Source organism: Eriocheir sinensis, chromosome 4, assembly GCF_024679095.1.
Source record: "Eriocheir sinensis breed Jianghai 21 chromosome 4, ASM2467909v1, whole genome shotgun sequence".
NCBI classification, from domain to species: Eukaryota; Metazoa; Arthropoda; class Malacostraca; order Decapoda; family Varunidae; genus Eriocheir; species Eriocheir sinensis.
In genome coordinates, this window is record NC_066512.1 from 27,739,615 (window position 1) to 27,767,360 (window position 27,746).

General features: G+C 42.3%; 2 protein-coding genes and 1 long non-coding RNA gene across 10 annotated transcripts in view; 1 reads left to right on the forward strand and 2 right to left on the reverse strand.

The window, feature by feature from the left end:
- The window catches only part of LOC126981675 (phosphorylase b kinase gamma catalytic chain, skeletal muscle/heart isoform-like), a 29,104-nt gene extending 14,704 nt beyond the window's left edge, over window positions 1–14,400 (reverse strand). For 4 of the 7 annotated variants that reach the window (XR_007734051.1, XR_007734052.1, XM_050833136.1 and 1 more), the window contains exons 1-7: window positions 14,293–14,400; window positions 12,099–12,233; window positions 11,399–11,527; window positions 10,672–10,792; window positions 9,724–9,887; window positions 3,703–3,793; window positions 317–346 (exon numbers count right to left, since the gene is read on the reverse strand). Coding sequence is in view for 5 of the 7 variants with exons in the window: in XM_050833136.1 (XP_050689093.1) it covers window positions 317–346; window positions 3,703–3,793; window positions 9,724–9,887; window positions 10,672–10,792; window positions 11,399–11,527; window positions 12,099–12,222 (659 nt within the window). In the remaining 2 variants the exon portion in view is untranslated. Of the gene's footprint in view, window positions 1–316; window positions 347–3,702; window positions 3,794–6,530; window positions 6,622–9,723; window positions 9,888–10,671; window positions 10,793–11,398; window positions 11,528–12,098; window positions 12,234–14,136; window positions 14,245–14,292 lie in introns of those variants that run through there. The other 3 variants (XM_050833105.1, XM_050833114.1, XM_050833121.1) reach the window with 3 other exon arrangements.
- Window positions 14,401–15,977: 1,577 nt separating this feature from the next.
- On the reverse strand, window positions 15,978–16,372 carry LOC126981708 (uncharacterized). The gene is made up of 2 exons (XR_007734066.1): window positions 16,225–16,372; window positions 15,978–16,092 (listed from the first exon to the last, which is right to left on the reverse strand). It is a non-coding gene; the product is annotated as an uncharacterized LOC126981708 (long non-coding RNA).
- Window positions 16,234–26,597, forward strand: LOC126981659 (E3 ubiquitin-protein ligase synoviolin-like). Of its 2 annotated transcripts, none has more exons than XM_050833097.1 (12): window positions 16,234–17,452; window positions 18,053–18,145; window positions 18,601–18,802; window positions 19,436–19,666; window positions 20,205–20,304; window positions 20,857–20,999; window positions 21,504–21,740; window positions 22,334–22,468; window positions 23,219–23,389; window positions 24,153–24,301; window positions 24,809–25,041; window positions 25,408–25,556. In XM_050833097.1, exons 1-12 carry the CDS (start codon window positions 17,312–17,314, stop codon window positions 25,412–25,414), a joined length of 1,842 nt encoding a protein of 613 aa, XP_050689054.1. In that variant the 5' UTR covers window positions 16,234–17,311; the 3' UTR covers window positions 25,415–25,556. The 2 variants fall into 2 exon arrangements, with proteins under 2 accessions (XP_050689054.1, XP_050689049.1); XM_050833092.1 differs by having other exon boundaries at window positions 16,235–17,452; window positions 25,501–26,597.
- The last annotated feature ends 1,149 nt before the right edge of the window (window positions 26,598–27,746 follow it).

Sequence of the window (27,746 nt, forward strand, 5' to 3'; positions counted from 1 at the left end):
TCCATTGTTACTTTGGCTGCCATCTGTTTGCCGTTCTACACAACTTTATCTCTCCCTTGCTTTCTATACACCGTCCTCTCCTGCTCTTCCATCCACTATCCTCTTAGCTTTCATAAACCAGCCCTCTCCTCAGCTACTCCTGCCTCTCCCTCCCTCTTCATCTATCTACCACCCTCTCAGTTTCAATAAACCAACCCTCCTCTGAGCTACTCCTGCCACTCCCTCCCTCTTCATCTACCCACCACCCTCTCAGTTTCGATAAACCAACCCTCTCCTGGGTATGTCAAGGCACCTTCCTCCTCCACAGGGCACTCACAGGGTGTACATGATGACGCCGCACGCCCACCTGCAGAGGAAGGGAAACGAGTGAGGAATTAAGGTTGTGAGGTGAGAGGAGGGGAAGTGTTGGTACTTGTCGTTTAAACATTATACTGGAGCTGAAGTTGAGGTTCTTTGTTTGTTATTTATTATGAATTTGTATAGACTGGGAAATATAGTTGACAATACATGAATAAAAACATACCTAGTGATAGACAGTTCTTCAAGGTGTGTGTGTAAGTGTTTCTACTTTCTTCAGACATTATACTGAAGTTGAGGTTGAGGTTCTTGTTATAATGAATTTGTATAGACTGAGAAATATAGTTGACAATACATGAATAAAAACATACCTAGTGATAGACAGCTCTTCAAGGTGTGTGTGTGTAAGTGTTTCTACTTTCTTCAGACATTATGCTGAAGTTGAGGTTGAGATTCTTGTTATAATGAATTTGTATAAACTGGGAAATATAGTTGACAAGACATGAATGACAACATACCAGACCGTTATTCATGGGGTGTTGTGTAACCGTTCATTGTTCATACACTACACAAACTGAGATTGAGGTCTTTTCTTATAATGAATGAAAGGAAAATACAGTCATCCCTCAAATAGTACGGTTTCCAATAGTTCAGTTTTGGTTTTATACGGCTTGTCATAGAAGATCTTTTAGGATTTTTAAATTTCCGGCTCGTTGGGAAATTTAAAAACCCTAAAAAATCTTCTTAGAAAATCCACATAAAACCAAGACCGAAATATTAGAAACCGTACTATTTGGGGGATGACTGTAAAGCTGAAAATACATCAATAGAAACAGACCTAGTGACAGACAGTTATTCAAGGTGTGTGTGTATGTATGTGTGTTTTGGTCTAATACATCAATAGAAACAGACCTAGTGACAGACAGCTATTCAAGGTGTGTGTATGTATGTGTGTTTTGGTCTAATACATCAATAGAAACAGACCTAGTGACAGACAGTTATTCAAGGTGTGCGCATGTATTTGTGTTTTGGTCTATCATCAAAATGCCTTATGAATATTTGCACAAAACGTTATAGCATGTTTAAAAGAAGCATTTCCCAAAACTACTAGGCTAGCAAGAGGGCCAGGAAACACGAGAGCTATTAATCACTGCAGGGAAGGAATGCAATGAAAAAATTATATCAAGCCAGGCAAATAACTAAGAGGTTGTTAACCCTTTCAATACGGTGATGCAGACGTTGGTGTCACAGTACGGAAAGGGTTAAGAGGAAATGGAAGAGGATTAATCCTCTTCTAAACCTCTTACATTTGCTCATAAGAGGTTTAGAAGAGGATTAAGAGGAAATGGAAAAGGATTAGGAGGTTAAGAAGAGGATTAACCCTTTCCATACAGTGACGCCGACGTCGGCGTCACCATACTGGAAGAGGGTAGAATTTGAAAGAAGGACAATAGATGTACAGAACAACTATTACCACCACTACCACCACCACCACCACCAATTGAGGATAACACAGCAAAACACGATTGGATGGTGCTTAAATAAACAAGCATTAATTAGGCATTAGTGCACAAGATACTTAGAGAGGTGCCAGTGCATGTTACAATAATAAAGAGAGAGAGAAAGAGAGTTAAGGAGCTGTAACCTGAATAAAAAAGTAGATAAAAAAACTTGTTTATTCCACCTACTTTTCTACCTAGACCTCCAGGAAGCTCTAAAAAATAAAGGCCTTCAAAGTACAGGCCACAACCCAATATTGTGTTGCAAGACTCTGGTAAACGGGTCACTATCTTCGTCTAACTCATCTGTAAACACTGGACAAGGGATTCACTAACAACATACGGTAGTATAAAAATGTTTTGACTGGGTATTGAGATTAATGCAAAAAATCAAATTAGGCAGGATCAAAAAAGCTTGAGGAGCTTTGTTCTAGTGCAGCAGTTCCCAAACTTTTCAGGCCACACACAACACCTTCCAGGCTGTGACAGAGCCCACACATGCCCGCCATGATTCAGGGAGTACTAAGGTCTCGTCAATTCTTTAAATTTCATTCATCTGTTACAAACGTTGTGTACACAAAATGAGTCTCTGAGCAATAAATATCAAAATTGAGTGAAAATGTAAACTGCTGGCTGGGCTCTCAGCCTGGGTATGTTTCAGACTTAAGGAACAGCCAACTCTGCTGAAACATACAACACACATCAGTCTTAAAATATTATCAGTTAATTATGATAAATTTTAAATTTTACTGAGACATAAATATACAATTTGCTGTTACATCTTCTCCTTACACCCCCCAGTGATCATCTCATTCACCCCCCAGGGGTGAGCACACCACAGTTTGGGAAGCGCCACACTAGTGGAAGGGCTTTATGGGGGACATGGTAATAATGAAGCAGTTAGGGCGACAGGCAGTAGAGGAGGCAGGCAGGAGGGCAGGCAGGCAGACGGCAGGGAAGGCTACCGACTGAAAGGGAGGCCTGCAGGTAGGCAGATAGGGAGGTAGATAGGGATGGAGGCCAGTCATTAGGAAGGCAGGCAGGAAGGAAGATAGATAGATAGGGAGGCAGGCAGGTGGGCAGGCTGGAAGGTAGGTAGGTAGTTAGGGAGGCTGCCAGGAAGGGAGGTAGGCAGGAAGAAAGGCAGGCGGGAAGGTAGGCAGGCAGGAAAGCAGCAGCAGTGCGTACAACTCACAATGCTTTTTTTTCCCCTTGCACACACTTTTCACAGGCACTCAGGTAAACACACACACACACACACACACACACACATACACACACAAGAAGGGAGAGAGGAGATCTGATCATGCTGTATAAGTTGGTAAATATAGCTGAAAATACATCAATAAAAACAGACCTCGTGACTGTGAAAACGCAGGGGCTGAGAGGACATGGAAAAAAACTTAATAAAGGAACCTCTTTGAGTGATTTGAAAAAGTATAGTTTTCCACATAGAAGTGTTAACACATGGAACAGCTTGCGGGAAGAGGTGGTTGAGGCAAGCAGTGTCCAACAAATGAAGGAAAGGCTGGATGAAAGTAGATATGGAGACGGGACTATAAGAGCTTAGCTTGGGCCCGGTAGATTACAAATAGGTAAATACTCACACACACACACACACACACACACACACACACACGCACACAAACAGACATTCTATTATCCCCCCTCTCTAATAGACATGGATGCACACTCATACACAAACAACCAAGTCACACACACACACACACACACACACACAGTCACACACACACAATCACACACACACCATCAACACAGTGACATCCCATTATCCCCTCTCTCTTGCAGACATCCTCACACACACACACATACACAGAAGTTCCATTATCCTCCCCCTTTCTCACACACACACACACACACACATACACACATTCGTCCCACTCACAGGTCGACAGCGTGTGTGTACCCTTCGCTGCCCTCGAACATAGCAAAGTGAAGGACCTCCGGCGCCAGGTAGCCCGGGGTGCCGCAAACATCTGTGTTGACATACATGGTGCCAAAGCTTCAGGAAGGGTCGCATTAAAGGGTGCTGGAGGCCCTCTAGTCTATGTATGGCCTCGGCTAAACACTCCTACCTAGGGGCTGTTTGACCACTTGTATGCACCTTTCCTGTTAGTTAGTACTCAATGGAACCAGTGTTTGTGAAGGCTGGTTGAGGAAAGGGAGAAGGAGGAGGAGGAGGAGGAGAAAGAAATGAAGGAGTAGAAGTAAAACAAATAGGAGGAACAGTAAGTAAACAGTACCGGAGAGAGCAATAACATATATTCAGACATATTAGGAGAAGGGGTTACATAGGAGATAGAGGAGAGTTTGTGAAGGCTACTTGAGGAGATGGAGAAGGAGGAGGACGAGGAGGAAATGGAGGAGTAGAAGGAGAAAAAGGAGTAGTAAGAAAACAGCCCCAGAAAGATCGTTAACACATTTTCAATCATGTTAGAAGTAGTTATTAATATAGGAGATGGAGGAGGAGGAGAAGGAAGACGGCAAGAAGGAGGAAGAGTAAGAAACAACACTGAAAAGATCATTAACCAATATTTAAACACACAAGGACAGAAAGTTATTAAAATGGGAGATAAAGGAATAAAAGGACAAAAAGGAGGAGTAAGAGAAGAGTAGCATATTTTCAAACATACGAGAAGAGAAAGGATGTTTAGAAGCACGTAGGAGAAGGGGGATGAGAAGGAAAGAATAGCAGCAAGGGACATAATGAGTAAATTGAAAATGATAGATAAAAAGACAGTAAGATGAGCTAGAAATGATGGGAGCAAGTAAGCAGAAGAAGGAGGACACGAATGAAGGATAAGCAATAGAAAGGCAGAAAGGATGGAAGCAAGTAGAAAATGGATGTGAAGGAAGGAAAGGCAGTAGGGAACATAAAGAGTAAATTGAAAAAAGAAAGATACAAAAACAGTAATAAAAGAGGAGATAGAAAGGATGGAAGTGAGTAAGCAGAAGGAGGACAAGAATGAGAGATAAGCAGCAGAAAACGTGAGTAAATTGAAAGAGAGAGATAAAAAGAGGAGGAGGAGAAGGAGAAAAGGACAGGGGAGAAGAGAAACAGAGACAATTGTAAAGGAAAGTAAATAACAAAGAAATTATTAAAGAAAAACATGTTATTATGGGAGTAACATGAAGGAGGAGGAGGAGGAGAAAAAGACAGGGGAGAAGAGAAACAGAGACGAGTGTAAAGGAAAGTAAATAACAAAGAAATGATTAAATAAAAACATGTTATTATGGGAGTAACATGAAGGAGGAGGAGGAGGAGGAGGAGGAGAAAAAGACAGGAGAGAAGAGAAACAGAGACAATTGTAAAGGAAAGCAAATAACAAAGAAATTATTAAAGAAAAACATGTTATTATGGGAGTAACATGGAGGAGGAGGAGGAGGAGGAGGAGGAGGAAAAGACAGGGGAGAAAAGAAACAGAGACGAGTGTAAAGAAAAGTAAATAACAAAGAAATGATTAAAGAAAAACATGTTATTATGGGAGTAACATGAAGGAGGAGGAGGAGGAGGAGGAGAAAAAGACAGGGGAGAAGAGAAACAGAGACAATTGTAAAGGAAAGCAAATAACAAAGAAATTATTAAAGAAAAACATGTTATTATGGGAGCAAGCAATCCATTACCACTTGAAGGGGAACATATAGCTCTCTCTGCAGACACCTATTACCCAGAGCAAGTGACTGCAAGAATATACCAGAGAGAGAGGCTGCTGAAATCCCACTACATACACACACGCACACACACACACACTCACACTCACACACACATAAGCACAAACACACAACAAGATGACAAATTAACAACAAACTAAAACCTTCAAGTGCATGAGAGAAAAAACTTTATGGAAAATGTGTACATGGTATTATTACTACTAGGTCCCAAAACAGGATTATGTGAGTGGTCCAAACAAATACTATATATATACAGACAACAACAACAACTACAGTCCACATGGTAGTAGAAGTGGCAGTAGTAGCAGTAGTAGAAGTAGTAATAATGGTAGTACAGAGGAGCTTCTCACACTGAAAGGTAACAGTCATATATGAACAACAGTAAGGAAGGAGGGAGGGAGGGAGGGGCAGTGTTACCAAATTATCATCATACTCAGCACACTGCATTTTCCAGTTTCAAACCCACAACTATTGCAAAAAGACATCAAAAATCAACAGTTTTAACAAGCATTACAACAATTTCAGGGCTTGAAACTAGTATATGTAATGTTCTGAGTGCAATAATCTGGTGACGCTTGGGAGTGGAGGAGGAGAGGAACGGGAATGTGCGTCAAACCATGCACAGTTGTTTTGAGGGGATGGGAGGAGGGAAGGGACAGGAGGGATGGAAGGCTTCACAGATGGAGGCAGAGGGTATGAGGAAAAGAGGGAAGGGACAGGAGGGACGGAGGAACACAAAGAGGGATGCAGAGGGCATGAGGAGAGAAGGGAAGGGAAGGGAGGGATGGAGAGGAAGGGTATGAGAGGAGAAGGGAAGGGACGGGAGAGATGAAGGGCTACAGAGAGAGATGCAGAGGGTATGAAGGGAACGGAACAGATTGAAGGGATGCCAAGGGAATGAGGGGAGGAGGGAAGGGATGGTAGGGATGGAAAGGGTATGAGGGGAGGAACAGGAGGGGCAGAGGGCTACAAAAAGGGATGCATAGTGATGGAAACAGACATGCCGTGCGGCCCCTCGGTGATGTACTGTGCTGTACTCACAGGTCCACCTGGTGGGCATACCCAGGCGCCCCCTCTATCATGTTGCAGCGCAGCAATTCAGGAGCCAGGTAGCCCGGGGTGCCACACAGCTCTGGGGTGCCACAACACATGGCTCTTTACACCAGAACGAAGGCAAGGCTACCGACACAACCCTTCTCTCTCTTACTCCTTCGCCTGACACACTAACACTTCTTCAGCCTAACATATAAACACAGCTCTGGGGTGCCACAACACATGGCTCTTCACACCATATTGAAGGGAAGGCTACCAATAACACCATTCTCTCTCTTACTCCCTCCCATGACACACTACCACTCCTTCATACTGACACATAAACAGATGCTCCCTCTTTCACACAGGTCTGCTCGGTGAGATATTAGGGGGTTAGGTGTTGTGAGGAGGGGGGGTATGAACAGGGGAACTGGAGACTTGTTTTGCAGGGAAAGTCACATATCACATGAGCATCTGTTGTGAGTTTTCCATGTGGTCAGCAAGGAACAAGAATATTTTGTCTACGTTATTAACCTTTTCCAAGCATAACACTCTTCTGCCACGGCAACGACTAGAGGGAATAGGGCCGCTGAGTTATGGACAGATAGATAATTGATTGTTTCTCTGTCCATTCATCTATCCATCCATGTGTTTGTTCCTTACACTCACACATACACACACACACACACGCACAGGACCCCACACTGTTTACTTCTCTTGCATCCTCCCAACAGATTTTCCTAATAACATTCATAAAGATTAATGCCTTAAAAATTGGTTTGGTCACCCCTCCTACACTAAATGCCTCATATAGGAGTACAAACTGGTGCAGTGAGCATGTACCCACACACACTCAACACACACATACCCTAACTATGTTCCTATTGCTATCCCTGCATGTTGCTCGGAGCCAAAGGGACAGAATTAGTGGACTATATACATGATACAATTAAACTTAACACTAACAAGGCTAACAGGTCATTAATATACTACTACTGAGGTCAAGACATCTGCAACCTACTTGAGACTAAGGTTAGTTTTTATTAGAGACCTAAGATCGTACAAGTCAGACTGGATTCACTGAGCGTTTCTTTTTATATGGGTTAGGTATCTACAAAGTATTCTGTACACATGACCAAAGAGAATGATTTTTGAGGAATGAATGTTTGTCTTGTCCCTGTTACTTAGGGCACACAACTGTCGCGTCTAAGTGAGTGCCTGCGGGAAAGGGAAGAGGCGACCACAGACTGATAACATGACACAGCACACAACACACCCGCCAGAAGTGTTATGTCGAGGAGATATATGAGGTCTGTTAGCCAATTCATACACACTTCAAATTAGGACTCGTATCAGAAAATGTTAAATATCCCCTGAAATAATGAAATGTGGTTAAAAAAATGAGGAAAATGAGGGAATGAGGATGTGTATGACATGAGAAATTTGGTATTAGTATGACAGACAGGCATATATGAGTACTAACTGAGAGAGATGATATGGAATGAGATAGATAGACAGATGTGAATACTAACCAAGAGAGACAGGAAATAGAATGGGAGAGACAGACAGATAGATTTGAATACTACCTGAGAGGGAGAGTTAATGGAAAGATACAGACAGACAGATAAACAGATGTGAGTACTGACTGTGAGAGAAAATAAGATCAGATAGAGACAGATAGACAGATGTAACAGAGAGGACATAGAATCAAATTGAGAGGAGACAGATGTGAGTACTAAGTGAAATGGTGTGTGTGTGAATTGGCCAACGCACTCTGAACCTCCTCAGTGCTGCAAACAATGGATGACGACACTCTTTTATAACTCGGCACTCAACGCACTCTTCTAGGCACCACAGGAAGGAGATTACACACACACAAACACACACACACACACACACACATACACTGGAGGAGAATGTTCATCAATCCGCACACACCATTTCAAACATAAGCCATTCCATAAACATTAACAGAATTAGAATACTTGAAACATGGCAATAGAGTCTTCAAAAATATCCCTCTAGGGCCTAGGCTATCTTATGACAAGCTCTCCCCGTACGTTCATTGTCCCCCACAAGCGATTCATCACCGGCACCCTATGAAAGTTAAGTAAAGTTGTGGGCGTACGATATAGCTGCACATGGCCTCAGTGCCCACCTCAGTTGCATTAGCCCTTGAGCATGTGGTATTTCACGACTGACTGAAAATAGCCAAAGAATTGCATATACTTTTTTATCGTCAGGACCTTATGATTGATTTGACTGACTGATAATACCTGGAACAGAAAGGAAAAAACAAATACTCTAGATAAACGATTCAAGGCAGACAAATTAACTAAACATTGACAAAATAGAGATTGATCAGCGTTCTTTATTCTGATGTTAGTGCACTATGTAGAAACCTCTTGTACCGTACTGGATAAAGTAGTTGAGGTAGACTGATTAAATAAACATCGCCGTAGGAATATTGATCAACATCCTTTATTTTGGCAGAGGAGAGAGTATACGATTGTCAACAGTGGGAGAAACTTGAAAACCATCTAACGCCTTAAAGAAAAATAAGGATGTTAATGAAAGACAAGAAGAAGAAAGAAGCAGAGATTAGTGTGATATTCAGAACCCTGCCGTAATGACTGCAATGGTGTGTACAGAGTGGCAAATACACTCTGCCAGTCCACCACCACCACCAACCCCCATAATATAAAGACTGACCTGCCCTCTTTATCCCAACATTAGTGAGACACAAAACCCTACTGACTGTATTGAACGGAATGGTACGTACAGAACGGCAAACAGACCCTACCATAACACTCAACCAGTCCCACCACCACCACCCAATATCATGAAGATTGATCACCGTTTCTTATCCTAACATTAGTCTAAGATGCAAAACCCTACTGTAACAATTAAAACTGTGTGTAAGAAATGGAAAAATAGACCCTACCACACAGTACTTAGCCAGTCCCCCACTATAATATAAAGACTGACCACCATTCTTCATTCAAACATTAGCGAACGATGCAAAACCCTCCCATAGTTGAAATGGTACGTGCAGATCGACAAACATACCCTAACATAGCACTCTAAAATTGCACTCATACCAAAAAATAGATAAATAAATAAGTAAATAAATTAAATAACACTCAGTCAGTCCACTCCCTCTCTCCTCCACCCCCACTCCCCCTGCCCCTACCCCACCCACCTGTCAGGGTCTCGCCGGGCTGCAGAACCTTAGCGAAGCCAAAGTCGGTCAGCTTGATGTTGTAGTTGTCGTCGAGGAGGATGTTCTCGGGCTTGAGGTCGCGGTGCACGATGCCTTTGCCGTGCACGTGGGCCAGCGCCTCGAACAGCTGCCTCATGATGACCCTGCAGCACACCACCACCATCATCATCAACATCATCATCATCATCACTTGCCACAATCAACAGCAAGTAAGAGAGTAGTGGAGTACAGCTTTCTAGGGCAAACAATTACATAGTCCGACCTCAGTCCCCAAAGCTTTGAGACACACATCATCATCATTACCATTATCAGCATCAGCAGCAGTAAAATGAGAGTAGGGAAATGTACACCTAAGATAAACAATTATATAGTCCAATCTCAGTCCACAAACCCCCTGCAACATATCATCATCTTCCAGTATGCCAGAATATCACACAAAAAATGAATAAGCTACTGCACTGATTTTAAAAACTTATAAAGAGGGAGTTTAAAGTCATTGTGTCTTCCTTTCTAGCTTAAAACTCTTCCAGTATGTACCCCAGAATATCACACCAATAAATTAGCAGAACTGATGCACTACTTTAAACAACTTATATATTAAGAGAGAGTATTGAAGACCATCATGGTTGACTTCCTATCTTATATATATATCCAACAGATTCTCCTAAATAGCTATAAAACAAAGGGACAAGAGAGTGTAACTAAACAGGACAAAAGGAATGAAAATATTTGATTCAAGACCATTATGTTTACCTTCCTATTATATATCATACAGATTTCCTATACACGAAATAAAGGGGCAAGAGAATGTAGATAAACAGGCCAATTGGAACAGTGATATTTGATTCAAGACCCTCATGTTTCCCTTCCTAGTTTATATATAGGTAACAGGAAAGGCAATAACTGATGCGCCCTTGGAACACTCACTTGGTCTTCTTCTCCGAGAGGGTGACGACGGTGGTGAGGTGGTCAAACAGCTCTCCATGTTCACAGAGCTCAAACACCAGGAAGATGAAGGTCATCGACTCAAAGACGTCATGAAGCTCAACTGTAAGAGGAGGAGGTTGTGGCGACGTGAGTGGTGAGGAATAAGAGAAGACATGAGTGTTTGATATCATTACTCACCCTTCTGATTCTCTCCATTCGAAATTGACCTCTCTTTTGGCAACTCTTTTCTTCTTTCTTTTATAGGAGCAGTGCAGGTGGATTTTTCTATTTTTATTTGTTTTTGCCCTTGAGCAGCTCCCTTTATTGTAAAAAAATAACTATGTATTATGTATCACAGTAAAGACAAACACCTCTCGTTTTGGACACTCCTTTGACCTCTGTTCGGGAGCAGTGAGTAGCGGGCTTTTTTTTATTTTTTTTATTTATGCCCTTGAACTGTCTCCTTAGCTGTAAAAAAAAAAAAAAAAAAGGTCTATATTCTTAAACATGCCGGTTTCCCATTACAACTATTTTGCAAGGCCACAGAAAAGATTAACCAGGTTTTCATGGATGCTTTTTCCGTTCAAAATGCAGAAGCCATGTAAAAATATCATTAGCATCACAAAACAGTCCATGAAATCCGAGCAGCTTCTAGACTTTTCAAACGTGCAAGCTAAGGTGCCGATATGAATAAAAATACAGACTGACTAATAATGAGGGTACTCACTGATGAAGGGATGACCAGCCACCATCCGCAGGACCTCAATTTCCCTCTTGGTGGCCTCGTACACACCTTCATCCGAGGAGTCACTCAGATCAATGATTTTGGCGGCATACTGCTGGCCCGTCTCCTTCTCTGTGTGGGGAGACTATCGTTAAGCATAAAGGAAGGTATTCACATAAGGAGACATTCTTTCGCTTGTTTCTTACACTGCAGGAAGAGGAGGAAGAAGGAGAAGAGGAAGACACATATATCCTTTAGGTGAGGAATAGTAGGTTGAAGAGGATGGTGATTCACTGAATTGATTGTAAAGCAAAGAAAGGTATGCACTTAAAACACAACGATCATATGAGCAAAAAGGAGGAATTGAGAGAGGAGGGAGGAGAGAGTATACAATCGTCAAAAGAGGGAGAAACTCAAAGCATATTCAACCCAATAGGGGAAAATATGGACATTAACAAAAAGAAGATAGAAGAGATCATAGTAGCAAAATATCATAAACTGAATCATCACAAACAAGGGAGATCTGTATCTAGTTTTATGAGATGGTGACAAAAAGAAGAGAGAAGAAAAGCTCGTGGGAGAAAATTATCGTAAAATGAACCGTCGTGAACCGAGTGAAACCTGCATCTAGTTTTATAAGACAGTACAATTAGTTACTATCACCTTCATCCACCTCACCTCCCCAAAAAAGACTGACACTCACCGATGCAGCGACGCACCACTGAGCAGCCGCCCCGTCCCAGCACCTCCTTGGGCTCGTACTTGGCGTAGAACCCTTTGGCTGCGTCCCGATCGGGCAGCACATCCACGTCATCGTCGACTGCCATGGTGACTCAACCTGTGCCGGAGCAAAGCATTCAGTGTTTTCCTGCAGACTAAAGAAAGTGCGAAGCCATTTGTTCCTCCTTCAGCCCCATCCCCTAGTCAAAAAGTTCCAGGAAAGGTATCACAAACTAAATAGTCTGACTAATTAATTCTTGACTATTTCTTCCGACAAAAAAGTACATATAGGATAGATTACTGTCGTTGGCGATGACAGATTCAATACTACATATTACAGTGGCGATAGTTAACTACTCTCTGTATCATAGTTATGGGAAGAAATATTTGTGCCTGAACATTACTATGAAGGCAAAAAATTATCAAAACGAAAGGTAGAAGCACTTAACCCAGTAGCAGCGACGGGCCAAATTTGTGGCTTTACCGTGTAGCAGCGACAGGCCAAATTTGTGCCATGATATAAACCCCCCAAAATAGATGAAACATAATCTGATCACAAATGCTTTGATTTATATTATGAAATGGTTTGTGTGTGGGTGATTTTTTCTCATTTTTCTCGCTTAGAGGGACCATTAAGAAACATGATCCCCGCTGCTGCCGGGTTAAAAGGCACGTCATGATTAGTTGGCTTCACATTTACTTTTCAACAATTGTCAATTCATATTATGCTTCAGAGTCATGTAAACAACTAAACACAGAGCAAGACTGAAGACTACTATCAACTCATTCATTTTTTTCAGTCTGTCCTAAGAATCTGCTTGGCATGGCCCTTACCACGCCCCCCAGTCCAGCCCCTCTGAGTACCATAGTGCTACTGGTGCTGTCTGGGGCTAAATAATTACTATGGATAAAAAAAAATACAAGAGAGACGATATGAGATGAGGTTAGCGGGCCATGAATAAGGTCTCTCTTAGGAATCTCGTTGGCCTGGCCCTTACCACGCCCCCCGCCCAGGCCCTCCGACTACCAAGGTGCTACTAGTGCTGTCAACACCTTACTAAATAATATGGATAAATAAAAAACACTGTGAAGGGAGGTATGCGGGACAAGCGATAAGGTCTGCCATAGGAATTTCATTGGTCTAGCCCTTAGCACACCCACAGCCCTGCCCCCTGACTACCATAGGCCTACCGGTGCTGTCTACACCTTACTAAATGACACGGATGAATAAATACCAGAGGCAAAGCAAGGTCAGCAGGGAACAAGAAAGGAAGGAACTGGCTCTCTCCTAGGTGTCTGCTTGGCCTGGCCCTCACCATGCCCCCCAACCCTGCCCCCCTGACTACCATAGGCCTACTGGTACTGTCTATGCCTAGTAAATAACATGAATAAATAAATACCAGCGGCAAGGCAAGGTCAAGGGGCCGAGGAATTTGGTCTGTCCTGGGTGTGTGCTTGACCTGCCCCTTATCACACACCCCAACCCTGCCTCCCCTGACAACCATAGGCCTACTGGTACTGTCTACCCCTAATAAATAACATGAATAAATAAATACCAGTAGCAAGGCAAGGTCAAGGGGCCAAGGAATTTGGTCTGTTCTGGGTGTCTTCTCGGCCTACCCCTTATCACATACCCCAGCCCTGCCCCTCTGATTACCATAGGCCTACTGGTACTGTTTACGCCTAATAAATAACGTGAATAAATAAATACCAGCAGCAAGGCAAGGTCAAGGGGCCAAGGAATTTGGTCTGTCCTGGGTGTCTGCTTGACCTGCCCCTTATCACACACCCCAGCCCTGCCCCCCTGACTACCATAGGCCTACTGGTACTGTCTACGCCTAATAAATAACATGAATAAATAAATACCAGTAGCAGAGCAAGGTCAAGAGGCCGCGGAATTTGGTCTGTCCTGGGTGTCTTCTCGGCCTACCCCTTATCACATACCCCAACCCTGCCCCCCTGATTACCATAGGCCTACTGGTGCTGTATGGGGCTATTAAATAACATGAATAAATAAATACCAGAGGAAAGGCAAGGTCAATGGGCCGAGGAATTTGGTCTGTCCTGGGTGTCTTCTCGGCCTACCCCTTATCACATACCCCAACCCTGGCCCCCTGACCACCATAGGCCTACTGGTGCTGTCTAGGCCTAAATAAATACCCACAACATTGCCTCACCTTCGCTACTGACCTCCTCGCCCGCTCACCTTCACCTCCCCTTCGGTTTTCAGGAATCTGCCAAAACATAAACATTCCAGTGGTCTAATATCGATTGCTTTGATTGCTTGTAGATTACTGTGCTATTTGATTTGTTTATTGTGATTTTGCAGTGGAAAGTGGGTAGGTAGGTCAAGAATTAGTGTGGTATGTGAATAGGGAGATAATAATAGGGGGCCGTTGCAAAGGCTTCTCTCTCTCTCTCTCTCGCTCTCTCTCTCTCTCTTGATATAGATAGATTGATTGATTGATTGATTGATTGATAGATATAGATAGATAGATAGATAGATAGATAGATAGATAGATAGATAGGTACATCCTTGATCTAATCTGTTTATCATTAACTGCAAGGTCAAATGAGAGAGATATGTTTAGAGATAATGTATGTATATATAGCTACATATCATATCGGCACACATAATAATTAAGTAGGTCGATCAATGAAATGAATGACAAGCAAATTGCAGTCATAATTTATTCATGCAGGACTCATTCTTGCATACAATTATTCACGCCAGGGTGGGTAAGGTAAGGCAAGGTAAGGTAAGCAATTGGTATAGGTAAGGTAAGTTATATTTAGATAAGGTGATGATCTTACATTAAGTCAGCGTTAGGCATCATAAGATCACTGTCAGCAAGCTAGGTCAGGTCAGGTCAGGTCACAATTAAGGTCAGGCCGGGTTGAGTTGCTTTGCTCTCTAGATTTCATAGTTTTTTTTTATGCCCCATCATTTCTTTACTGTATAATAGCTTATCTATGCCATCAGTTGGATTTCCTCCTATGTTTGCTATAGTTCAATGATTTTTTTTTTCCCTTCTTTCAAGGTGGAAACATTTTCTTTCTCTCTTTCTTTCTTTCTTTCTTTACTTATCTCCTCCCTTCCTTCCTTTCTTTCTTATCTTCTTTTTCTCCTTTCCTTTAATTCCTTCGGTCCTTCCAATTCTTTTCTTTATTTTCTACCCTCCTTTCTTTATTTCCTACCCCCTTTTCCTCCTTCCTTTCTCTCCCTTCTTTCTTAAGCTCCTTCCTTCCTTTTTTTCTTTATTTCCTACCCTCCTTTCCTCCTTCCTTCCTACCCTTCCTTTCTCTCCCTTCTTTCTTCTTTTCTTTATTTCCTACCCCCTTTCCTCCTTCCTTCCTTTCTTTCCTCTTTCTTTCAAGGGGAGGAAAAAACAACCACATTCAAATCTCCCGCGTCCTCCACTGCAGCCAATGGGAAACAGACAGCTTCGTGGAGACATCTTTCCCTTGGCACACATATATTTACACCAGCACCCACTAAACACGAAACAAACCACTCAGTCATGGTCCTAAATATACAGCCAAAAACACCGTAGACAAAACCCAGACTCTGAAATATGGGAAAACTTTAGGCCTAGTGACGTGTGACCAGGCAGTCCGAGGGTGGTGTGTGTAGCTGTGTGTCTATTCCACTGGCTCTCGTGACGGCACTCTAGGCACACTAGGGTCCCGGCAGGCACTCTTGGGATGTCTTGGAAGAGGGCAGAAGTGGTGCAGACCTTCCTCAGTGCTGCCAGGCCGCCCCCACCCTAGGCCAAGAGGGAGCCACGGTTTCCTGCAGGCTGTTTGGGACCTGATTCTGCGTCTCCTTCGTCCCAAGCTTGGCTCATCGAAGGCTCTCAGCTTCTCCCCTGCAGCTCCTTAATCCCTCAGCCCATCTTAAGCCCTCTATATCATCACCTCCCCCTGATCTTTGGTCCTAGTCGAATATCAGACCCTCCCACATCCCTCCCCTTACACTCGACTCGTCTCATCACCTCTCCCCTACAGCCCCTTACATCATCAGCCCATCTTAAGCCCTCTATATCATCACCTCTCCCACATCTTTGGTCCTAGTCGAATATCAGACCCTCCCACATCCCTCCCCTTACCTCGACTCGTCTCAACACCTCTCCCCTTCAGCCCCTTACATCATCAGCCCCTCCTAAGTCCTCCATATCATCACCTCCCCCTTGTCCGTGCTCACAGTTGAACCTCAGACCCTTCCACATCCCTCCCCTTACCTCGACTCGTCTCAACACCTCTCCCTTACAGCCCCTTACATCATCAGCCCCTTCTAAGCCCTCTATATCATCACCTCCCCCTTGTCCGTGCTCCCAGTTGAACATCAGACCCTCCCACATCCTCCCTCTCAACCTGTATTCATCTCTACACATCCCACACATAAGTTCAAGCCTTTCAGCATCTCTCAGTCTCGTCATCTCAGTTTCTATCTTCTGTTTGTGTTCCGAGATTCACTTCAAATAATTTCCGTCACCTCTTGCATCATTTTCCTCAACCTTAACTCATCTCAACACCTCCCATTCATAAGGTCAAGCCCCTCAGCATCTCTACACTCACTCTATCCTCTGTTTGTGTTCCGAGACTCACTTCAAATCCTTCTCTTTATCTCTTACATTCTTTTTTGTAACCTAAACACATTTCACCATCTTCTAAGTGCTTTAAAATCCCTTCTATATTAATTTTTCTCCCCAGTTTCTCCTCTCAGACTAATCTTAAACCCTTCTACTATATCATCTTCTTCACTTTACCTTTAACACCTCCCATTATCTCCCCATCACCTCCTCCCTATTGTCAGTGCTTCCAGACAAATTTCACCCCTCTCCCCATCTCCCCACACTGCTTCACACATCCCCCTAATCACCCCTGACCTGACCTGATCCCTGTTCCTATCTACCCCACTCCACCATCCCTCTCAGCACCCCACTCATCCACTCCACTCCTTTTTAAACTACCACCGTACCACATTCCATCACCCCCTCTCATTTCTACCCTATTCCACTACCTTATTTGCCCCCACTCCATCCCTTATCAATACCCCACTTCACCCCAATCTTTTTTAACTATCTCTATCCCATTCCGTTACTCCCACTTCACTCCGTTCATCCCCATATAGACAAATCCACCCCTGCATATACCCCTCTGCACCCACCCCCCACCCCCATCACCACCGCCACCATGCCTGCACCTATGCCTGTGGGGGGCCTCACCATGGCCTCCTTCGCCCTCACTGCCGCGGTCATCGGCAATGCATACTACCAGAAGCGACAGTTTTACCCATCGGTCGTGTACATCACAAAGTCCAACCCCAGCATGGCGGTACGTGTCCAGTCCAGTCTTGTAGTAGGTGTGGGATAAGCCTTTGTAACGGCTGTACTCCTTGTTGTGTTGATGATTCTTCTTCAGTTCTGTTAGTTTTCTTTTTGTTTGCTTTTTCCTTGGTTTCATGTGTGTTCTTTTTTTCCTTTTCTTTTTCCTCTTTTTTTTCTATAGGGAAGTATGTGACAGAGGAGGCTAATCATAACTATAATTATATGGCACTATAACTAAAGCTAACTATATATAATCATATTCTGTAACTATATATATGCCACATTCATAGCCAGTCTATTTTCTTTTCCTTCTTTTCTTCAGTTTTCCTATCTTGTTTAATTTTCTTTCTATTGTTTTCTTTATTTTCCTTTTTTGTTGTATTCTTTTATTCATTATTTAATTTTCTTTCTTTCCATCTGTGTAAGTATTACAGCAATGGAAAATATAAAAAGGGAAATGCATAGAGAGAAAATACATAGAACAAAAATGACCCTAAAAGAAAAATTGAGTATAGGTCCACAGGGGTAAAACTGCAAAGCTTCATGCTGAGAAGATTTTATTGATGTAGTGACTCAAGACAACCATTTCAAAATTTCCTTCCCCCAGGCCATCTACCTGCTCGCCTTCTTCCTTGTTATCCTGCTCGGGAAGTTGCTCAAGAAGGTGTTCTTCGGATCCCTCAGGACAGCAGAGTTTGAGGTGAGGGAGTGATAGGTAGATTACTAATTATTGATATTTTTATTATTATTATTACTCCATAGAGATCCATGAAAGGCCATCATGGGAAAATAAAAACAATTTATATTGTCCCAAACAGAGTTTCCTGAATTTGAAAGATAAAACAAGACAGTGACAGTAAAGTAAGGAGAAGAATAAAAAGTGTACGGAGACTAAAACAATACCTAATGAGTTATTCGTGGGTGTTGACTTTTGCTTTAAACTTATCAATGTCGCCAGTAGAAAAATATCTCAGCTGAAAGTTTATTCTAAATTCTAATATAACTATATTTTTCTGGCCTGTCGTTTTGTTTTCTTTTGTTGGAGCAGTGTCTGTCAGGCTTTTTTGTTGCTGTCTTTGTTATTTGACCTTGAGCTGCCTCTCGCTATAAAAAAAAAAAGGTATTTAGTGTTGTGACGGCGTATGTCCCACACAGCACTTGGTGGAGCGGTCCTTCTACGCCGTCACCGAAACCTGCCTTGCCTTCACTGTGTTCCGGGACGACTTCTCCCCCAAGTTTGTGGCGCTGTTCACGGTGCTGCTGTTCCTGAAGGCCTTCCACTGGCTGGCCGACTACCGTGTGGACTTCATGGAGCGCTCGCCAGTCATCACCATCCTCTTCCACACCAGAGTCACCTGTAAGGATCATTATCATCATCATTATCATTAGTCCTCTGTAGTACTAAGGGCCATATTATATAAACATTTTGTTGCCCAAGCACACATTTGGCATGGCTTTCATAGGAGTGTGCCTTTCCATCAGTAGTTTTTTGACCCTGGTGGCAGTTTGACAAGGTTTCTGTGCCATGAACTCCTAAAACTCTCAGGAGAATACATTTTGCCTCTTTTCTGGCCTTTAAAAATAGTAGGTGTGAGTTGATAGCATCTAAGAATTCTGGGGTAAAAAATAAAATAAAAAATAAAATAAAAAATAAAAAAAGTCCGGGTACAAGTCGATTTCCTACCAGACAAAGTTCAAGTCTACTTCTTTACTTTCTTCAGTCTGCCTCTTTAACATGAAAGAGTAATGAAAAACAACATCTACCACCTTTCTTTATTTTCCTTTAGTCTGCCTCTTTAACTTGTATAAAATAATTAAAAAAGCATCTGCAGTACCATTTTTCCTTTCCCTCCTTTAGTCTCCTTCTCCAACTTGAAAGAATAATTAAAAAAAGCATCTGCCAATCTTACTTTACCTCCTACAGTCTGCTTCTTAAACTTTAATAAAATAATAATTAAAAAAATATCTATTTCTCTTTCCCCTTCTTTAGCCCTGCTGCTGCTGTTGAGTCTGCTGGACATGGTGTTGGTGAACCACGCTTACCACTCCACCATCACGCGCGGCGCCTCGGTCCAGCTGGTCTTCGGCTTTGAGTACGCCATCCTGCTGACGGTGGCCATCAATATCGCCGTCAAGTACATCTGTCACACAGTGGACTTACAGTCGGAGAACCCCTGGGAGAACAAGGCCATGTATCTCCTCTACACGGAGCTCATCATGGGTGGGTGGTAGTGTTGTTATCATTCTTCTTATTATTATTATTATTATTGTTATTATTATTATTATTATTATTATTATTATTATTATTATTATTATTATTATTATTATTATTATTATTGTTGTTGAGATCATGGGGCTTGTAGTCATGGTAGGCAATCCATCTAGGAGAAGGACAACTCTGACTACAAACACAGGCAGATGAGCTCATTAGCCATGGTAGGCATTCCACCCTAGCCCTCGGCCAAAACCTGGGATTGCCTGCAGGAAGGGCATCCACGGCATAAAAGTCACAGAAAAGTCCCTCTCAAAACCAACATGAATGACGACCCGTCCAACCCCACCAGGGAAAATAAGTACATTAAACAAAGAAGATGAATGTTGAGACTGTGAAACGGCATCACATGAAAATAGAAAAATGATATAGGTGCAAAGAGTCCCCTTGATGAGCAGACATGGATATGAAAAATAAAAGACAGTGAGTGACAGTAAAGTAAGAAGAATTATGTCTTTAATCTCATTCCCTTTCCCCCTCTTCCCAGGCTTCTTCAAGGTGATGCTCTACATTGTGTTCCTGGTAATCATGATCCGCATCCATACCTTCCCTCTCTTCATCATCAGACCCATGTACCTGACTATGAGGTGAGTGTGCATCATGCTAAACACTTCATTTTGTTCTCTCTTTGCATCCACAACTCCCTCCCATTCCTTCATCCTTAACCTGGTAGAAGCAGGGATCATGTTTCTTAATGGTCCCTCCAAGCGAGAAAAATGAGAAAAAATCACCCCTCACACAAACCATTACATAATATATATCGAAGCATTTGTGATCAGATTATGTATCATCTATTTTGGGGGGTTTATATCATGGCACAGATTTGGCCCGTCACTGCTACACGGTAAAAAGCCACAATGTACTGACAATGAGGTGGGTGTGCTTCATGCCTCATCCTCACACTTCCTTCAATGGGTCTTTCTCTCTCCTTCTCACATACTGTCAATCTACTCTCTTTCTTATTAAATTATTAAACCTTAATTAACTATATGAAGAAGCCTTGTTGTGTGTCTGTGCCTTTTTCCTTTAAAAAGTACTGAGAGTGCTGGTCCAAAATTGTCACCTCAAACAAAACACATTAGATTGATTGAGAGACTTCCAAGCTATTTGTACACCCTGACCTGTACTTCTTCTTACAGATCCTTCAAACGAGCACTGAACGATGTGGTGCTGTCTCGACGTGCCATCAGTAACATGAACACCCTCTACCCCAATGCCACGGCCGAGGAGCTCACGGCCGTCGACAATGTGTGCATCATCTGCCGCGAGGAGATGCTGACAGGTGCGGGTGATGGTGGGGGTAGTGTTTACTATTGGTGTGTATGTGGAGCAGGTGTGGGGTGAGAGACAATAAAGGGGATGACAGTGTGTGAAGAGATTGTGAAAGGTGCAGGGTGTTGATGGTGGTTGTGGTGGTGGTGGTGGTGGTGGCGGTGAAGGATCAGAGAATGGTCACATACAACAACAGTAACAGTAATAGCAGTGGAATATACAGAACGGGAGGAAAAGGAATGATAGTTTAGACAGTATATGAGAGACAAATGATAAGATGGTGAGATAGAATTGACATTGTACAAGAGACAAATAGATGTAAAGATAGATTTGACTATACAGGAGATGAATTATAAGACCGGTGGGATAGAAGAAAACAACGATAGATTTAACAGTATTCAAGACGAATAGAATAGATGATAGATCTGACAGTTCTTTATGAGAGACAAATAGTATGGTGGGTTGGATCAAAGGAAAAAAACATTAATCTTAAACACATTCTCTCCTTCATCAGGTGCCAAGAAGCTTCCCTGCGGCCACATCTTCCACGCCTCCTGCCTGCGGTCCTGGTTCCAGCGGCAGCAGACTTGCCCCACCTGCCGCATGGACATCCTTCGCCAGCCGCCACCCAATGGGCCCCTCGGACAGGCCGCCCCACAACCCCAGGCACCCCGGCCCCAGCCCCAGCAGCAGCCCCAGCCCCCGCCACAGCCTCAGCCCCAGCCCCAGCCACAGGGACCGCAACAGATACGTAAGTTGGGTGAAAATAATGGGAAGGCAGATATGAGTGTAATATAGAGAACAAGAGATTCAGGAGTGGAGAAAGACTTAGTCATAGAGTGACAGACATAGTAAAGCATATAGGCATAGACATACAAAAGCAGAGTGTCACATGATTAGTAGTTAAAGAATCATACATGGAGAGACCATTAGACATAGAGCAAGTGGTATATATACATAGGGAAATAATTTAAATCTTGTATATTTTCAACAGCAAAGGAGGCAGCTCAAGGGCACACAAAAAAAGAGGAAATAAAAAAACTTGCTGGCATTTTTAATAAAGATTGCTTAATTTTGGTCCTTCTGTATATATAAAGTATAGAGAAGGATGACAATAATTTTCTTAATCTACATCCATTCTTGGGTCCATGAGAGAATGGAATCACATCACTAATATTATAATTTTACCAATCTTCTGTTTCCCCTTACAGAAAATCATTTGAGATGTTATTTGAAAGGTCTGATTATAATTTCCTAAGTCTGTGTATACTTTGGGGGAGCCATGAGAGAATGAAATCACATCACTAATATTTAACTTCACTAATCTGCCATTTCCCCTTGCAGAAAATCCCTTTGAGAGGCTGTATGGGGGCTTCCCAATGCCTCTGGGGCCCATGCCTGGAGGAATGCCGCCTTTCCCCTTCGCTGCACAGCCACAGCCCCAACAGCAGCAGCCAGCCACCACCACTCAAGCCACAGGTACAGTCACTCAGTTAGGAAAGTAAACGCCACCACAAACATGAAATAATATGAAGAAAAAAAAAGGAAATTATATGAAAATGGCCTCAACTTTGCTGTATACCAGATCTAGTTTCTTTTTTCTTTCATTTTCCTCTGTAGTTTTAATTTTATACAGCCAGAAAGGTAAAACCCACCACAGAACATGAACTGATGTGAAAATGGCCTAAACTTTACCACATTCATAGCCAGGGCTAGTTTTTCAATTTTCTTTTCTTTTTTTTCATTCATTTTTCTTGCATGTTTCATATTTTTGGTTATTTTTTCATCCATTTTTCTTATTTGTTTTATGTTTTCTTATTTTTTTCATTCATTTTCCTTTCTGGTTATTTTTTATTTTATTCCTTTTCTTTCTTTCCGATCTCTTTTTTTTTTCCTTTCTCTTTCTATCCCTCTATTTATGTCTTATGTATTGCATCTTCTTCTTTTGGCCATAAGAAACTGCCAATATCAAAATGTCCATCCACCCCAGGAGGCAGAAGCTGTCAAGATAAAGAGAGATAATAATTCTTATCTCGGTTTTTGGGTTGTGGTCGTGTGTGTGCTTCTCAGCATGTCAGAGGGTAAGGTGTTTCTCTCTCTCTCTCTCTCTCTCTCTCTCTCTCTCTCTCTCTCTCTCACACACACACACCAACAACCAAACCAACAGCACAATACCACAAACAAACATTACTGAACCCTCAAATGTGACCAGCATTGATATCCCCGCAGGTGATGGCGGCAGCAGCAGCAGTACAAGCCCCACCAGCAACACCACCAGCAGCACCACCAGCAGTAGTAGTAGTAGCAGCTCCACCACCTCCACCACCACCACTACCACCACCAGCATGCCGGCCCCACCTCTCGGGATGATGCCGCCCTTCTTCCCCTTCCTTCCCTTCAGTGAGTGGCTTGATACAGTATTCATTCATGTATTTATACCTGATAAGTGCAGGATGTACAGCTTAGTATTTGAAGTTTTAATGTAAAAGGGGCGATCTAACCAATTGGTTGTAAGGCAGTATTCTATTTTTGGCAGCATCTGATAGCTGAATTCCTGTTACATCATGTGGTGAAGGAAGTTTGGGGAAAGTGATTTAAAGTGGGTGATTCATAAACCTAATGCTGAGCGAGCTGAGTTACAGACAATTTTGAAACCTTTTTTAAACACAAGTTTCTCAAAACTATGAAAATGTCAGGTTGCCCAATTTATACATGTATGCCTCATTTCTTGCCCAGCATTCAGGACAACAACTAATTTTGGGTTTAATTTTTTAAAGGTTCAAGTGGCACCTTACACTGGAAAATTATGTATGTGCCAGTCCTTCCAGTCACACATCAATCCTCCCTTTTCCCACCCACCTAACATTACTCCTGAGACATTATAGGTTCAGAATGAAGAGATTATTTAATTATTTTTGGTTCAAGGGTTGCCTAACACTCTGGTAAAGGCTGTATGTATGTTGTAATCCTTCCCTTCACACATCCACCTTTCCAATTCTCCCCCTCCAGACATCACACCCAGAGACCCCATAAGTATAGGATAAAGAAATTAGTTGACATTTAAGACAACCCCTAATGTTGAACTTAATTTATTTAGGTTCAAGGGTCACTGTGCTAAGCTTTCCCTTCAGTCATCCACTTTTCCCATTCTCTCCCCCTCCAGACATTCCTCCCCCTCGGCCGCCGCCCAACTTCTCGGCCATGTCGGAGGAGGAGGTGCGCCGCATGGAGGGCTCTGAGCGGCAACACGTGGAGGCGCGGATTAGGGTGCTGCGGAACATCCAGACCCTGCTTGATGCTGCTGTTGTGCAGGTGTGTTGGGGGGACAGGTGGCAGGCTTCTTTATTTGTATTTTATTATTATTTATTCGTTTATTTATTTATGTATCCAGAAACACTATGTAGCAAGTGTTTTAGGTTCATATTGTTAGGTGCTTTCATCCACCTCACACAAGAACAATTTCCTTAGGTTTCTTTATTTGTATTTTATTATTATTTATTTGTTTATTTACTTATGTATTTGTTTGCCTCCTTGCTATTAATAGAAGCACCAAATCATTGTCTCTCTCTCTAATTCCTAATTCTTCAGTTTGTTTTACCCTTCATTTGCTTCCTTTCAATCAAGAGAAAAAGAAACACCACATTACTTTCCCTCTCCCACTTTCTATTTTTTTCTTCTCATTTAACATCCTTATTTTCCCTTATGGTATTGAATGGACTATTTCTACTTCAGTTTTATTTCACCACTCGTTTGCCTCCTTACCACTGAAAAAAGACACGCCATATTACTCTCCCTCTCCGTCTCTCTCTCTGTCTTCAGATGAACCAGTATGCCTCCGTGGTGGCCTCCCTCGACATGACTACTGCTGCTGCTTCCACTGCTACTACCACGACTGCTACTGCTGGGGGGGAAGCTGCCTCATCCACCAGGAGCCACCCTACTTCTACTTCCAGTACAGACCCAGCGCAGCAGCAAACTGAGAGAGAGACCTTGACACCAGAAGCCTCTCCCATACCTCCCAAAGCCCCTGAGCCAGAGCCATCAACCTCAGAGTAAGTATATTTCCTCCATCTTTTTTCTCTTCTCTTTATTTCTCTCCCTCTCATTCTGACACCACGGCCTGTATTCTCGGACACTTTCGGCTCTCACAACGATTATTTCAAAAGACCACAGAAGAGATTAGTCGGGTTCTCATCAATGTTTTTCACGTTGGCTAACTATCGCTAGGCTCTTAAAACTATCCACCATAGAAATACCAACCAACAACCTCTGCAAAAGCCTTGGTGAATGTGGGTGTGTAAGCCCCAAGTGTTTGAGAATATAGGTCGCTTTTTACCAGTCATACTACATTTTCTATGACTGTTTCAGCATTGCTACATACCCTTAAAGTTTAAACTCTATTACTATGTCTGTTGTAGGTTGTAATGCTGCTGTGCTGTTGGTGTTGATAGGTTGGAATACAAACCTTATCAGTGCTATGGTGTGTACTGAAGTGTCGTTGGTGTTGACAGGAGCCAGGGTGCAACAGCCCAGTCGGAGGAGAAGAATGCACCCACCAGTACGACCCCAGAAAAGTCACTCGAGTCATCGCCAACTCAGCAGGCGGAAGGAGATGACCCACAGGAGGAGATCAGAAGGAGACGGCTGGAAAGGTTCTCTTAAGGGGGTTGAGTGGGAGTGGGAGTGTATATACATTGTCCTCCACTCCCCTCTCAAACTTTCAATGTACCTAGTTCCACCTTTTGTTTTTCCGAAAGGAAGCTACTTATTTTTTTCTTTCTTCTTGTGTTTAGCATTGTTGAAAGAGACGTATTCCCTTTTTGTTTTCACGTTTAAACTATGTAAGAAAGTGTTATGTTATCCTATATGCTCATGTATGTATTCCCAAAAGTGGCTGACATGAAGCATTTAAACTAGGAGACTTTGATGGGTGTGACTGTGTGTGTGTGTGTGTGTTTTGTGCACTCCCCTTGAGGCCCTTGGAATATGCTCTCAGGGACTGGACTGGATGGAACGGTATAAAAAATATCATGCTTTCTCTTTGTCATTATTAGTTTTTTGGCACAGACTTTTTATTGTTCACTCACCTTGCAAGATGGGGAAGAGCAGACAAGGGATTATTGTCTATATGGCTGTGTATGTGTGATGGTTGCATGTGTGTGTGAGGGAATTCTAGTTATATTTCTAAAGACCTTTGTATATGATCTGTGTGTGAGTACATGAAAGAATTGCTTGCATCAGAAGGCCTTTGTTGTATATGAGGGCATGCAATGTTTGTGTGTGTATGTGTGAGGGAAAATGTATATACAGTTCTCAAGGCCTTTCTGTATTGCCATGATGAGGGAGTGAATTAAGAGTTCTTGTTATGTCTGAATGCCTTTCCTAAGAGAGGGGGAGAGAGCCACATTGATTCTACTCTGCCATGAAAGAGTTTGAAGTTTGTTGAATGCAGGTGTTTGTGAGTGGCTGGCCAGCTGCATCTAAAAGGGTAAAAAAAAATTAAAATGGACAAAAGGGATTATTCATATTGAGTTGCTTCTTTTTGGGGAGGGAAAAAAGGTTTATTAGATGTTGGGAAATGAGTAAAAAAATATACAATCTCAGTGAAGAGTTTTTACATTTTTCCATGGCTGTTTGAGGTATGTAAGCAAGGATGAGAAATGGAAAGTGTTGCTCTGAATATGTTTTTTTCTTATTTATTTATTTATTAATATTTATCTAGGTGAACAATAATGTGTGACAGTGAAATAGTATAGATAGATAGATTTTCTTTCTGTGCGGGAAGTCATTTTATGTTTAGAAGAGCTAGAGTTCTCAGAAGTGTGAGAGGAACTATAAATTTCTTTGCTGATAAAAGATTTCCGCAAGCAAGATTAATGACTTCGATGGTTAGTTTTTTGTAACAAGTAATTCATATATTCTTTGCTTATATTAAGAAGGAAGCGAATTTACCATCAGGAAATGTGACTGAATATATAATCAAAAATATTCTAAACTTTCCTCATTTAGGGTTTAAATCAAGTGGCAATAGGCCCTTTTGTTTCCTCTTTTTTGTGTGTGCCTCCTTTCCTGTAAAAAAATTAATAACAAAGTGTGATGGTGGCAGTAACTCAAGAAATCATGATATTCTCTACTCTGTGGTGTCTTAGTAAGGTCAGGCAAAGTGTGATGGGGACAGTAACTCAAGAAACCATGATATTCTCTACTCATTTGATGTCTTAGTAAGGTCAGGCAAAGTGTGATGGGGACAGTAACTCAAGAAATCATGATATTCTTTACTCATTTGATGTCTTAGTAAGGTCAGGCAAAGTGTGATGGTGGCAGTAACTCAAGAAATCATGATATTCTTTACTCATTTGGTGTCTTAGTAAGGTCAGGCAAAGTGTGATGGGGACAGTAACTCAAGAAATGATATTCTCTACTCATTTGATGTCTTAGTAAGGTCAGGCAAAGTGTGATGGGGACAGTAACTCAAGAAATGATTATATTCTTTACTCATTTGATGTCTTAGTAAGGTCAGGCAAAGTGTGATGGGGACAGACAAACGCTCTCTTAACATGCGCACGGCTTATGTTGCAAATGCTAACAGTACTGCCTCACATCAACACTAGCATTTCTCAAGCTCCTGATTATGCTTGGGCGAGATAGAGTAGCAGTTTTTATTTTATTATTATTATTATTATTATCAAGGGAGCATATACACTGCGCGTGGCCTGTAGTAGCGTAGTATTAGCCCATGAGCCTGTGGTGGGTGCTT